Source organism: Trachypithecus francoisi, unplaced genomic scaffold (assembly GCF_009764315.1).
Source record: "Trachypithecus francoisi isolate TF-2019V2 unplaced genomic scaffold, Tfra_2.0 Lachesis_group14, whole genome shotgun sequence".
NCBI classification, from domain to species: domain Eukaryota; kingdom Metazoa; phylum Chordata; class Mammalia; order Primates; family Cercopithecidae; genus Trachypithecus; species Trachypithecus francoisi.
The window spans coordinates 4,229,643-4,245,352 of NW_022681459.1; the positions used below are offsets into that span (position 1 = coordinate 4,229,643).

The following is a 15,710-nucleotide window of genomic DNA, read 5'->3' on the forward strand; positions in this document are numbered from 1 at the left end:
TGTCTGTGTGTCTGTGTGTGTGTGTCTGTGTGTGTGTGTGTCTGTGCGTGTGTGTCTGTGTATGTGTGTGTGTGTGTGCGTGTGTGTCTGTGTGTGTGTTTGTGTGTGTGTGTTTTAGATTTTTTAGAAGTCTTAGGTCACTGCAACCTACACCTCCTAGGCTTAAGCGATCCTCCACCTCAGCCTCCTGAGTTCCTGGGACTGCAGGCATATGCCCACATGCCTGACTAATTCTTGTTTTCTTGTTTTGCCATATTGTCTAGTCTGGTCTCCAACTCCTGGGCTCGAGGGATCCTCCCACCTTAGCCTCCCAAAATGTTGGGATTACAGGGGTGAGCCAGTGTGCCTAGCCACTTCATGAGTCTTTAACTTTTATTCCCCCGCTCTATCACTCCATAGCAAGCTCTGCTCATCTTCTGAACTTACAACTAGAAGTAGCAAATGCCCTAAGAGGAAAAGTCACCCTGCCTGTCAGGTTCACCTCTCCACAATTCCCTCCTTTCTTGGATTTTGGCCCATTAAGAGCTCTCAATCTTGGTCACTTTATGACACATTCAAACATTTTTTTTAATCCTATTTTTTTTTTTAGTTTTCTCAGTAAGATGGTTAGTGTAAAACAATCTAGTCTGCATTTAGCAAACTCATAAAACCATATTTCTTTTCTTCATAGCACTTGTCTTAGTTTGCAATTATAAACTCATTTCTGTGATTATTTGCTAAATATCTGTCTCCCCCACAACACATAATTAGAGACTGTACCTGTTTTTGCTCACTGGATTATCTATGGCCTAGCACAGTGCTAGGCACATAGTAGATACTTAATATTTGCTGAGCCAATTAATGAATGAACCTTGGGCAAGTTGCTAGTTATTAACAACAGCAAGCACCTGTTAAGTGCAAAACACTAGGGTCAAGGTGTGGCACTTAGAGTCTAAAATTTTTGGTCTTATATCCTACCATTTATCCTTAACAACGAAACAGGACCAGATGTTTTGCCCTCTGGATCAAGGCTTTTTCAGATATAGATTTTAAATGGCTCAGAAAGGAATGAATATTTGAAGAAAGAATTGTACATAGATTTAACTGGGAGGGAGGAAACCAAGGAATTTAACATAGAAATAGTTAGTGGCACAGACCCTAAAAAATTCATACTCACTCAGAGAATGGGCACTGATGATGTCAAAAGGTTAGCCTTGGCCAGATGCAGTGGTTCACACCTGTAATCTCAGCACTTTGAGAAGCCAAGGTGGGCAGATCTCTTGAGTTTAGAAGTTCAAGACCAGCCTGGGTAACACGGCAAAACCTCTTCTCTACTAAAAATACAAAAAATTAGCCAGGTATAGTGGCACACACCTGAAGTCCCAGCTACCTGGGTGGCTGAGGTGGAATTGCTTGAGCCTGGGGAAGTCAAGGCTGCACAAGTGCGCCATGATTGTACCACTGCACTCCAGCCTTGGGTGGTGGAAGTGAGACCCTGTGTCCAAAAAAAAAAAAAAAGTTAGCTTTAAGTGCCTGGAAAAAAGGCTACATGGTGTCAATGTCTAAGTGTCAACTGATAGAGTTTAAACTGAGTCAATACAGTGGGAAAATGGCCTATGATAGCCCTACAGAGGGGCTAAAGTGGCTGGGCACGGTGGCTCACGCCTGTAATCCTAGCACTTTGGGAGGCCGAGGCGGGCAGATTGCCTGAGCTCAGGAGTTCAAGATCAGCCTGGGCAATATGGTGAAACCCTGTCTCTACTAAAATACAAAAAAAAAAAAAAAAATTAGCTGGTCATGGTGGTGGGCACCTGAAGTCCCAGCTACTCTGGAGGCTGAGGCAGAAGAATTGCTTGAACCCGGAGGGAGGCGGAAGTTGCATGAGCTGAGATTGTGCCACTGCACTCCAGCCTGGGCAACAGAGCGAGACTCTGTCTCTAAAAAAATAATAAAATAAAATAATAACAAAAAGAGGGGATAAGGTAAACAAGTCAATAGTTAGAAACACAAAATATGAAAACTGTTAAATCAGAGACCTGAAATCTTGTGTGTTCTTGGAATTTGTGCATGTGTATATTGTTGTCTTTGTAATTTTATTTCATACTTTATAGAGAGACTAACTTAATAATTTATGTTTTCTGTCTTCATAAATATTTATATCTGCCCATACATATAGATACCTGTAATTTAGAGTATATATATATAGGATGTTTTATTAATGCTTTCTTGGTTGTAAATCCTTGAAAGAATGCTAATTGCTCTGTCTTTATTTCTTAATTAGGCACTATGCAGCCTCCATAATAGCTACTAGCTGTGAACCAGAGTACTATAAAAGTTACTCAAGTAATTGCCTTACAAACTACAACTCTACTTAAAGTGACAAGTCATATGAGTTAAATAAAAATTGTAAAAACAAAGTAGCCCCTATCATATTAAAAGTCCTTCAGCATTTCAGTTCCTGGATGATGGTGAAAGGAGCTATACATTTAGAAATAGAAGAATATCCATCTTAGATGATCCCAAAGAAACATCTTTTCATGCTTTTTTTTTTCTCTTAAGATACTGGATCTCACTGTGTTAGCCAGGCTGGAGTGTAGTAGTGTGATCATAGCTCACTGCAGTCTCTGAACTCCTGGGCTAGAGTGATCTTCCTACCTCAGCTTCCAGAGTAGCTGGGACTACAGGCACATGACACTATGCCTGACTGATTTTTCAAATTTCTTGTAGAGATAGAGTCTTATTTTGTTGCCCAGGCTGGTCTCAAACTCCTGCCCTGAAGTGATCCTCCTGCCTCAGCCTCCCAAAGTGTTAGGATTGAAATTGTGAGCCACCAAGCCCTGCCCATGATCAATTTTAACTTGCAATTGCATCATTTAAGAAGAAACTTTTATTCAGAGCTAGTAGCTACAGCTAGTAGTACATTCAGTTGCTGGTAACAAAATCCAGACAGACTAAACAAAGTAGGGATCATATTCTCTCATGTAAAGAAAAACTAAAATAATACTGTCCTGGGCTGGTATGAAAGCTCAATGGTTAATAAAGAACCAGACTCCCATCTTTCTTTAGAGCATGGCTTTGCATCTTCAAGCACACATATGATGTCTCCTAGAACTTCAGACATTGTGAACATGTTTTAGGGAGAAAGGGGAAAAATAAATGACAACATTTAGCCTCCTTTAAAGCAGTTCCCAAAAAGCCATCTGTGAGTGCTTTTACCTCATTGGTTTTCAGTCCTGGCAAGGGAGGGTGGGAAATATAGTCATTGAGCTGGGCACATTATCACTGGAAAAAATTTGAATTCTCTTAAGAAGAAAGGGCAAAACAGATTGAATTATGTCATAGAGATTCAAAATGTTCTAAAAATTTTCAGGGCAAGAAGCTATTTTTACATACCTAGTATATGCCAGGCTGTCTACTACATCCCAGGGCACAAAGGCAAACGTGACATTGGGCCTGCTCTCAAGGAGCTGACTGTTTAGTGGGAGTGGCAGACTATAAACAACATATCTCAATTTATGTCTTGATAATGATATTCTAAGACTTTTCCTTAGTTCAGCTAAAGAGGGGGTCCTTGCCCCACAATCACAAAAATTTAGGCTCACAGACGATTTGAAGGGTGAGAATAATGGGATTTATAGGGCAAAAAGGAAAAAAGGGGGAACAGGGGCTCTCTGCAAGGCCAGAGTTCCTGCTAGTGTGCTTGCCACCTCACAGCTTGAATTCCAGGTAACACCCAGGAAGAGGAGGGGCCGGACTCCTCCCTGCTGCAAACATCATGAACTTCTGTGGCTCCATCCCAGTGTGCACTCCACATAGTGTGCAGGTTGGTCAGAGCCCCTGCCAGGGAGGCCTTCTCGCCTGGCTGTCTCAAGGAAAGGTTCGATGGGGTGTTGTGGGAGAGCAGAGATAAATTCAATCAAACCTGGAAGTCTTGACTTCTGAGAAGTGATATTCTCAGAATCTAATCTTGAAGGATGAGTAAGAACCAGATGACATTCCAGGCTTAGAAAACATCACAAAGAGAGCTAGGAAAAGGAAACATCATTGTTTACCAGGAATTGCTAGCAGCTAGGGATTATTAGAAGGTAAAATAGAGGGTTGTTGCAGATGACATGATTTTATATTTTAAAAAACCCATCGTCTCAGCCCAAAAACTTCTTGAACTGATAAGCAACTTCAGCAAAATCTCCGGATATAAAATCAATGTGTAAAAGTCACAAGCGTTCCTTTACACCAACAATAGGCAAGCAGAGAGCCAAATCATGAATGAACTCCCATTCATCATCTCTACAAAGAAAATCAAACATCTAAGGAATACAAGTAAAAAGGGGTGAGAAGGACCTCTTCAAGAAGAACTACATACAACTGCTCAAGGAAATAAGTAAGGATACAAACAAGTGGGAAACATTCCATCCTTATGGATAGGAAGCATCAATATCGTGAAAATGGTCATGCTGCCCAAAGTAATTTATAGAAACAATACCATTCCCATCAAACTATCATTGACATTCTTCACAAAGTTAGAAAAAACAATTTAAAACTTCATGTGGAATCAGAGAAGACCCCATATAGCCAAGACAGTCCTAAGCAAAAAGAACAAAGCTAGAGGAATCATGCTACCTGACTTCAAACTATACTACAGGGCTACAGTAACCAAAACAGCATGGTACTGGTACCAAGACAGACATATAGACCAATGGAACAGAACAGAGACCTCAGAAATAACACTGTACATCTACAACCATCTGATCTTTGACAAACCTGACCAAAACAAGTAATGGGGAAAGAATCTCCTATTCAGTAAATGGTGCTGGGAAAACTGGCTAGCCATATGCAGAAAACTGAATCTGGACCCCTTCTTTACACATTATACAGAAATTAACTCAAGATGGATTAAAGACTTAAAAACCATAAAACCCTAAAAGAAAACCTAGGCAATACCATGCAGGACACAGGCATGGGCAAAGACTTCATGACAAAAATGCCAAAAGCAATTGCAGCAAAAGCCAAAATTGACAAATGAACCTAATTAAACTAAAGAGCTTCTGTACAGCAAAAGAAACTATCATCAGAGTGAACAGGCAACCTACAGAGTGGGAGAAAATTTTTGCAATCTATCCATCTGACAAAGGGCTAATAGCCAGAATTTACAAGGAACTTAAACAAATATTTACAAGAAAAAAACAACCCCATCAAAAAGTGGATAAAGGATATGAACAAACACTTCTCAAAACAAGACATTTACGTGGCCGACAAACATATGAAAAAAGCTCAATATCGTGATCATCAGAGAAATGCAAATCAAAACTACAATGGAATACTATCTCATGCCAGTCAGAATGGCGATTATTAAAGAGTCAGGAAACAATAGATGCTGGCGAGGCTGTGGAGAAATAGGAATGCTTTTACACTGTTGGTGGGAATGTAAATTAGTTCGACCATTGTGGAGGACAGTATGGCAATTCCTCAAGGATTTAGAACCAGAAATAACATTGGACCCAGCAATCCCATTACTGGGTATATACCCAAAGGAGTATAAATCATTCTACTATAAAGACACATGCACACGTATGTTTATTATAGCACTATTTACAGTAGCAAAGACATGGAACCAACCCAAATGCCCATCAATGATAGACTGGATAAAGAAAATGTGGTACATACACACCATGGAATACTATGCAGCCATAAAAATAAATGAGATCATGTCCTTTGCTGGGACACAGATGAAGCTGGAAGCCATCATCCTCAGCAAACTAACACAGGAGCAGAAAACCAAACACCGCATGTTCTCACTCACAAGTGGGAGTTGAACATTGAGAACACATGGACACAGAGAGGGGAACAACGTGCACCAGGGCCTGTTGGGGGATGGGGGGTGAGGGAAGGGAACTTAGAGGAAGGGTCAATAGGTGCAGCAAACCACCATGGCACACGTATACCTATGTAACAAACCTGCACATTCTGCACATGTATCCTTTTAAAAAAAAAAGAAATAAAAAAAGAAGGTAAAATAGAGGGTAAAGGTGAAGAAGTAAATAGGTTACAAAAGGCCCGGTGTGTTAGTTGAGTAACCAGGCTATGGAAAGCCTTGGAAGAGGTTTCAACCTGGTAATTCCATCATCAAACAGAATTTTAGATATCTCATTCTGGAGGTTCTATAGAGGAAGCATCAAAGGAGGGAAAAATTGAGAGACAGAGAGTCATTAGAAGACTATTTTAGTAATCAAGGTAAGAAAAAATGTAATCCTAATTAGGCAGTAGTAGTAGGGATGGGGAGAAAAAAAAGGATTACAGAACCATGTAGGAGGGATAATTAGTGAATGAAAAGATGTGGGTAGAAGGGGAGAAAGGAATTTAGAATGACTACAAGATTTCTGCTTTAGGAAACTAGGTGGATTATGGCACCATTAATTGTCATTGTAAATGCAAGAGTGGGAGGAGCAGGTGGGATGGGGATGGAGGAGTGGGAGCAATATAAGCTCAGTTGGAACATGTTGAGTTTGAAGTGTCTCTGTAGAAATACTTAGAAGGCAATTTGATATAAAACTTTAAATCTTGTGATTAAGGTGTGTATTAATCGGGTTTGCCAGAGAAACAGAACCAATAGGCGACATATATATGAGGAGGTTTTTAATGGGAATTGATTTAAGTGATTATAAAGGCCAAGGAGTTCCACCATCTGCCTTCTGCAAGCTGGGGGACCAGAAAAGCCAGTGGTGTAATTCAGATGGAGTCCAGAGGCCTTAGAGCTAGGGGAGCCTATGATAGAAGTCTTGGTCTGAGTCCGAAGACCTGAGAACAGTTGGGTTGGGGGCAATGGTGTAAGGTCAGTCTGAGTCCCAAGGCCTGAGAACCAGGAGCACTGATGTCCAAGGGCAGGAAAAGATGGATACCCCAGCTCAAACAGAAAGAGCAAGTTCGCCCTTCACCACTTTTTTGTTCTATTCCGGCTCCCAACAGATTGGATAATACATTTTCATGTTGGTGAGGGTGGATCTTCTTTACTTAGTTTACTGATTTAAATGTTAATCTCTTCCAGAAACACCCTCACAGACACCCAGAAATAATGTTCACCAGCTATCTAGGCATCTCTCGGCCCAGTCAAGTTGACACATAAAATTAACCATCACAAATCCACCCCTTTTCAACCTGGCACCGATATCTGTCTCCTTAAACCATACTTAACCTCCAGATAAAGACAATAACAGGGTAATAAGCACCTGATATGATACAAATATTTTGTGTATAACTCTCATCTCTTCCCCAGATGAGAAATCGTCTTTGAGTGATGTTTACTCATCTTCTCATATTCTATAACTTAAATATTATGATGTAAAAGTAACAATATTAAAACACTAGTACTGTTTTTTTTTTTGTTGTTTTTTGTTTTTTGTTTTTTTTTAACAAGTTCATCATTTAATAAGTCTGAATTCATTTTCACCACATGGTATTGTACACGGTCATCTGCTGAAACAGATTTTTTTTTTAACAGATCTTAGTTTAAAAAAAGTCATAGATACTGTGAGTTCTGTATAAACTGGTGGACAGTAAGTTAGTTCCTTTGTTTTAACTTATAAGCCTCAACTTCACCGCAGAATAAAGAATGTAGGCCAAAGAAAGCATAATCGGTCACTCGTATAGAACAGTATTGTTTCTATAATTTGAAGCTTTCTGAATGGACGAGTTCAGGCCTGATGCAACTGTAAAAAGATTACTTAATGAATAGACTATATGGAAATTGTACAAAATGTTATTACCTTTAATCATTAGTAGCTTAAACAGCACTATATCACTAATTGCTATTCAAAATCAAAAACCTGTTTTTGAATCCCCGAGAAGGCAGCATGTGTACACAACCATACCACCTTGTACTTAGGGGTGTGCCAAAACGTAATTCAACAGAAACTTTGGCTTTAGGAAAGAGTCACAAATATTTAAAAGAATGGCTTTAATCGTCATTTTAAGTATACGGTAGGGGAAAAGTGTGCTTTAATTAAATATACATCATACCAGTGATGCTGGCAAGGTTGAAAGTTACTCCTAATGTTGATAGCTATAAAAACTAGTTTGTACATAACAAGACAATGAGAGGAAAAAGCAATCCCTTTGAAACAAAATTATCAAATAAAAAATGTTCACAGTGGTTTGTATCAACAGTATGCATTTTATGACAAGAACATGTACAGATTCGGAGCACCCTAGGGCTCTCTTTATGTCCTAAAGAAAACGAGCATTTACATGATTATGGGTTGTACTGAATTTAAAAAGATCAACTGTACACTTACTCTTTAGACAGCATAAACTGTCCTGAGGTGTACAGCTTTAACACCATCATTAAAATTGTTTGCAAAAGGAAGAGAGAATTAAAAAAAAAAACACTTTTCTTTTTGGAGTGAAGAGTCTTTCATTCGCTGTTATAACCAGCAAATGCCATTCACTAAATCAAAAACGGAAGGAAGGGCCCCCACAAACACAGATCTATCTGAGCAAGCTGACCAGTACACATTACAGTCTTAAAAATGAAGGTTATATACTCTATGTTACAAGTCCCAACTAGGCAGTGTCAAAATGACATCTATTTCTTTGCTTGCTTTGTGATCATACCCCTTGGAGGCGTTACAGGTCTCGTGGCATTTGGCTTCTTTTTCTCTGCAGGCTTTAAAATCTGAAAAGAACACATTAGTGTTTCATCCACACTCATCATGGCACCTGCATTGTCAAACTCTCCACAATAATTGGGCGCAGAAAACAGAGTGACCAACTGCCTCTTTGCAAAAAATTCATATCCATCTTCAACCACCTGATGGGCTCTACATATAAGATCCAAATCATGCTTATGGAGAAATTTTGCAACCACTTCTGCACCAAATGTGAAGGACACTCCTCTGTCATTTTCACCCCAGCCTAAGACATCTTTATCGGGGTCAGACCACAAAAGATCACAAAGAAGACCTTGATCTGGTACATCAGTTGGTCGCATAATTCGCCGAATCTGCTCCATAGATTGAAGATCTGGTGATAAACCTCCATGACAGCAGAATATCTTCTCATCCACGATGGCTGCTATCGGTAAACAGTTAAAACAGTCTGTGAAAGTTTTCCATAGTTTAATGTTGTATCTTCTTTTACATTCATCATAAAATCCATAAATTCTGTTGATGCTGGCACATTCATGGTTCCCTCTGAGAAGAAAAAAATTCTCAGGATATTTGATTTTGTAGGCCAGTAAGAGGCAGATCGTCTCCAATGACTGCTTTCCCCTGTCTACATAGTCCCCAAGAAACAGGTAGTTGCTTTCTGGCGGGAAACCACCGTACTCAAAAAGTCGTAGTAAATCATAGTATTGCCCATGGATGTCACCACATATTTTGAGTGGTGCTTCAAGTTCTAGTAGGATAGGCTGACTGAGAAAGATTTCACGAGATTTTAAACACAGTCCTCTGATTTCATTCTCCTGAAGCTGGACATTCTTACCAGGCTTGGACCCTCTCACTTCCAGCAGCCGTTGGATGATGCTGTCGATGTTGAGTTTGTCTAAATCCGCCATCGCCTTCCCACCGCCGACCCTCCCGCAGCGGCGCCGCCGCCGGCTCGCGCCCGGGACTCACACCTCCTTTCCCACGCCACGAGCAGAGGCGGTGGTGGCGGCGGTGGCAGCAGCCGCGGCGGGTCCCCCCCCTACCGCCCCGCTCCCTGCTTCCTCCTTCTCTCCCCACTGGAACCACGAGAGCAGTACTGTTAACATATATGTTACATAATAAAGGAATAAGGGAGGAAATAAGACAACAATATTTACTTAATGTACCTATGTCTACATACAAATGTATTTCTAACAAAAGAAGGGGGGACATCTTCGTAACAGTCTTTGTTTCTGTAACTGGTCATGTGGTCATAGCAGGTATTTATAATGACCATATTTACTATTTATTCTTTTTTCTCTTTGCTTTCATTGAGCATCTTGACTGGTGCTTCTGCTTAGTAGTCCACATCAGTCACTCCAGCTAGTACTACGACTCTGGACTCTGTTATAGACTCAGAGGCATGAGAAGCTCAAAGTGGCCAGATGACAGTCTTAACTTCCAGTTCAATGGGATCATTGTTGTGCTTCTTGGTGGAAGCTGGAACTAAGATTTTTAGGCCAGCAGAGCATAAGCTTGTGGGAATAGGAAGAAAACATTTTGGGTAATACTGAGTAGTGCCACTCCCATTTCCACCCCTTGATTCCTGTAAATCCTGACTCTCAGAAAAGCAGAACCATATGTTGTACATGCTCAATTTTATGGCTTAGCAGGTCTGATAACACCTAGTTGATGATGGAAGTCTCAGGTTGTGTGGTAACTTGATAGCCCACAGTCAAGTATTCAGTTTCTCCTAACTCCCAGTAGCAGTCCAAGAGCTGTCTCTCAAAAGGAGAGTGGTTATCTGCAGATGATGGCAGAGCTGGGCTCCAAAATCCTAAAGACCTGTGCTGCAGTTCATCTATGGCAGCTTGCAAATGTCTCCAAATGGCATTCCTATCTTGTCACTGAAACTGCAAGCACCACTGCATCTGCTAGATCCTATGGTCCAAGTGGCATAGGAGCCTGGACCTGTTGTAGAGCTTTCTTTTATTCCAGAACCCACCCACAACTAGCAGCTTTTTGGGACAACTGATAGATGAACTGGAGTAATACATCCAAATGAAGAGATGTTGCCTCTAAAATCCCAATAGGCTCTTTAGTTATTGTACCTCTTTCTTGATTGGGAGGGGTCAAATGCAACAACTTAACCTCGACCTTAAAAGGGATATCTTGATAGGCCCCATACCACTGGATCCTTAGAAATTTCACTAAGATAGAAAGCCTCTGAATTGTAGTTGGCTTTATTTTTTATCCTCTAACATACACTCTGTTAACAATATGTCTAGAATAATTGTGACTTTTTGCTCACTAGATCCAATAAGCATAATGTCATCGATGTAATGAACCAGTGTGATATCTTGTTGAAAGGAAAGGCAGTCAAGATGCCTGTTAACTAAATTATGACATAGGGCTGAGGAGTTAAAATAATTTTGAGGACAGAGAAGGTATATTGCTGGCCTTGCAAGCTGAAGGAAAACTACTTCTGGTGGGCCTTATAGACAGATAGAGAAAAAGACATGTGCCAGATCAATAGATGAATACCAGCTATCCGAGGATGTGTTAATTTGCTCAGTGAAGGAAACCAAATCTTGTACGGCAGCTACAATTGGAGTCATTACGTGGCTAAGCTTATGATAATCATACTGTCATTCCCTAGGATCAGTCTGTGTCTTTGCACAGGCCAAGTAAGAGTTTTGAATGGGGATGTGGTGAGAATCACCACCTCTGCGTCTTTCAAGTCTTTGATGGTGGCACTAATCTCTGCAATCCCTCCAGGAATGCAGTATTGCTTTTGATTTGCTATTGTCCTAGGTAGAAGCAGTTCTAATGGCTTCCATTTGGCCTTTCCTGCCATTATAGCCATTATTTTACAGATCAGGGAACTAATGTGGCAGTTCTGCCAGCTGCTAAGTATGTCTATTTCAATTATGCATTTGGAAGTGGGAAAATAACCACAGGTTGGGCTCAGGAACCCACTGGACCCACTGTGAGACAGACCAGAGCTAAAACCCCATTGATCACCTGAACTTTATAAGCCAATACTCTGATAAAGGGCCGCAGTGACATTTTGGGTCTCCTGTAATTACTGTCATTTGAGAGCCAGTGTCTAGTAGTCTCTTAAATGTCTGATTATTTTCTTTCTTCCCAGTGCACAGTTACACTGATAAAAGGCCCTATGTCTCTTTAGGGAAGGTTAGGAGAAAGATTAACAGCATAAGTTTTAGGTAATGTACTGTGTTTTTTCTTGAGGAGAGGTTGCCTCTGCTTCATTCAAGGAGTTCTAGGTCTGTAAACTGGCCCAAGTCTAGAAATTGATTGAAGGGCTATGTCTCTCTGTTTTTGAAATGCACTTTTGTTCACTTGACCTAGAACTTTTCTGCTTATTTAGATCAAGTAAGAATTTGTAGGCTTTCTATTTCATTTGTAGACACTGTGATTAGCCAATGTCATTGCTCTGCAAGGGTCGGAATATTCTGACTGCTGCTTTGACTCTACTGACTATTAGGGTACATCCATCTTGCCTTTGGTAGTTGAGTGCCAGACTTGGCCCTGGCCACCCAAGATCTAATTACTCCCGTTACGTTAGGTATTGTCAAGGATGCTGGGGCTTCCTTCACAAATTTATTTCTCAAAGTGTTGGTGAAGGGTGTGTTTTCTGGACCCTCCTAGTGTGGGTAAGTAGGTCTATTCTAATATACTCTAATATTTTGCTCTCCCTAAGGCTTTGAATGCCTTCCTCTCCATTAAACCAAGGGAGGTCAAGCATTTCCAATTCACTTATGGGGGCGGTAGGCCATGGGCCATCTTTTGACTCATGTTTCAGTCAACCAGACCAACAAACTGTTAAGCCCTTCTTTTTAAATTAAATTAAAATTTTTGATTGTGAATAGTGTAAATCAAAACTCTAAATTCATCACTCCCACTCATATAAAGAGCCAGGTCTTTGTAGAACTCTTTACTGAGTAATCTGTCTTTTCCTCACTATAGTCAGCATTATAGTATTTGTCATACATCATATTCTACTTAGAGTCTGTTTGGGGGCTCTTTACTCCTCCAGTAGGCTAATTGCCTGCCCTGCACTACTACAATTGCTATAGTAATTTTAATTACTGTTATAATGGCTACAATTTAAAAATATGTAAATTTTTAAAATATCTATTTTAAAATTATAACCATTATAACAGCTGTATAATTATAATATAGCAATTATAATTAAAATTATAGCAGTTCTAGGACAAATCTGCTATCCCATTTTGCTTCCTTAAAATTGCCTTAGCTATCTCGGATATTCCTCTTCTTTAGTATGTATACTCTTTTAAATTCTGGGGAAAAAACCTGCCAAGACTGGGATTAATCGAATTAAAATTATAATCTGGGTGAGAATCTTTATGGAGTCTTCCTAACATGGAGATGATATGTCTATTCATTTATTTAGGTTTTCTTTAATGTTTTATTTTACATAAGTTTCATAATTTTCTACATAAAAGTTCACACAGATCTTTTATTATGTTTGTTTTTAGGTACCATTTTTTATCTGTTTCTTTTACATGTATCTTTTTAAAAGTAAATCTTCACTTATGGCTCCTATCTGGAAATAAAATTGATTTTTGTATATTGATCTAATATCTAAAAAATCAAATTAATTTTTTTTTTATACTTTAAATTCTAGGGTACATGTGCACAATATGCAGGTTTGTTACATATGTATACATGTGCCACGTTGGTGTGCTGCACCCATTAACTCATCATTTACATTAGGTATATCTCCTAATGCTATCCCTCCCCCTCCGCCTACCCCACGACAGGCCCCCTGGTGTGTGATGTTCCCCTTGCTGTGTCCAAGTGTTCTCATTGTTTACTTCCCACCTATGAGTGAGAACATGCGGTGTTTGGTTTTTCGTCCTTGCAATAGTTTGCTGAGAATGATGGTTTCCAGCTTCATTCATGTCCCTACAAGGACATGAACTCATCCGTTTTTATGGCTGAATAGTATTCCATGGTGTATTTGTATGTGCCACATTTTCTTAATCCAGTCTATCATTGATGGACATGTGGGTTGATTCCAAGTCTTTGCTGTTGTGAATAGTGCCGCGATAAACATACATGTGCATGTGTCTTTATAGTAGAATGATTTATACTCCTTTAGATATATACCCAGTAATGGGATGGCTGGGTCAAATGGTATTTCTAGTTCTAGATCCTTGAGGAATCACCACACTGTCTTCCACAATGGTTGAACTAGTTTACAGTCCCACCAACAGTGTAAAAGTGTTCCTATTTCTCCACATCCTCTCCAGCACCTCTTGTTTCCTGACTTTAATGATCGCCATTCTAACTGGTGTGAGATGGTATCTCATTGTGGTTTTGATTTGCATTTCTCTGATGGCCAGTGATGATGAGCATTTTTTCCTGTGTCTGTTGGCTGCATGTATGTCTTCTTTTGATAAGTGTCTGTTCATATCCTTCACCTACTTTTTGATGGGATTTTTTTTTTTCTTATAAATTTGTTTGAGTTCTTTGTAGATATTAGCCATTTGTCAGATGAGTAGATTGCAAAAATTTTCTCCCATTCTGTAGGTTGTCTGTTCACTCTGATGGTAGTTTCTTTTGCTGTGCAGAAGCTCTGTAGTTTAATTAGATCCCATTTGTCAATTTTGGCTTTTATTGCCATTGCTTTTGGTGTTTTAGTCATGAAGTCCTTGCCCATGCCTATGTCCTGAATGGTATTGCCTAGGTTTTCTTTTAGGGTTTTTATGATTTTAGGTCTAACATTTAAGTCTTTAATCCATCTTGAATTAATTTTTGTATAAGGCATAAGGAAGGGATCCAGTTTCAGCTTTCTACATATGGCTCGCCAGTTTTCCAGCACCATTTATTAAATAGTGAATCCTTTCTCCATTTCTTGTTTTTGTCAGGTTTGTCAAAGATCAGATGACTGTAGATGTGTGGTATTATTTCTGAGGGCTGTGTTCTGTTCCATTGGTCTATATCTCTTTATTGGTACCAGTACCATGCTGTTTGGTTACTGTACCCTTGTAGTATAGTTTGAAGTCAGGTAGCATGATGCCTCCAGCTTTGTTCTTTTGGCTTAGGATTGTCTTGGCAATGTGGGCTCTTTTTTGATTCCATATAAACTTTAAAGTAGTTTTTTCCAATTCTGTGAAGAAAGTCCTTGGTAGTTTGATAGGGATGGCATTGAATCTATAAATTACCTTGGGCACTATGGCCATTTTCACAATATTGATTCTTCCTATCCATGAGCATGGAATGTTCTTCCATTTGTTTGTGTCCTCTTTTATTTCACTGAGCAGTGGTTTGTAGTTCTCCTTGAAGAGGTCCTTCACATCCCTTGTAAGTTGGATTCCTAGGTATTTTATTCTCTTTGAAGCAATTGTGAATGGGAGTTCACTCATGATTTGACTCTCCGTTGGTCTGCTATTAGTGTATAGTCTGCTTGTGATTTTTGCACATTGATTTTGTATCCTGAGACTTTGCTGAAGGTGCTTATCAGCTTAAGGAGATTTTGGGCTGAGATGTTGGGGTTTTCTAAATATACAATCATGTCTTCTACAAACAGGGACAATTTGACTTCCTCTTTTCCTAACTGAATACCCTTTATTTCTTTCTCCTGCCTGATTGCCCTGGCAAGAACTTCCAACACTATGTTGAATAGGAGTGGTGAGAGAGGGCATCCCTGTCTTGTGCCAGTTTTCAAGGGGAATGCTTCCAGTTTTTGCCCATTCAGTATGATATTGGCTGTGGGTTTGTCATAAATTGCTCTTATTATTTTGAGGTACATCCCACCAATACCTAATTTATTGAGGGTTTTAGCATGAAGGGCTGTTGAATTTTGTCAAAGGCCTTTTCTGCATCTGTTGAGATAATCATGTGGTTTTTGTCTTTGGTTCTGTTGATATGCTGGATTACGTTTATTGATTTGTGTATGTTGAACCCACCTTGGGATGAAGCCCACTTGATCATGGTGGATAAGCTTTTTGATGTGCTGCTGGATTCGGTTTGCCAGTATTTTATTGAGGATTTTTACATCGATGTTCATCAGGGATTTTGGTCTAACATTCTTTTTTGTTGTGTCTCTGCCAGGCTTTG

The 15,710-nt window shown here is 39.7% G+C and overlaps 1 protein-coding gene across 1 annotated transcript; it reads right to left on the bottom strand.

The window, feature by feature from the left end:
• Positions 1 to 7,375: 7,375 nt before the first annotated feature.
• LOC117095609 (serine/threonine-protein phosphatase PP1-gamma catalytic subunit) lies at positions 7,376 to 9,706 on the bottom strand. The gene is made up of 2 exons (XM_033232192.1): positions 8,587 to 9,706; positions 7,376 to 7,682 (listed from the first exon to the last, which is right to left on the bottom strand). Exons 1-2 carry the CDS (start codon positions 9,527 to 9,529, stop codon positions 7,612 to 7,614), a joined length of 1,014 nt encoding a protein of 337 aa, XP_033088083.1. The 5' UTR covers positions 9,530 to 9,706; the 3' UTR covers positions 7,376 to 7,611.
• Between the last annotated feature and the right edge of the window lie 6,004 nt (positions 9,707 to 15,710).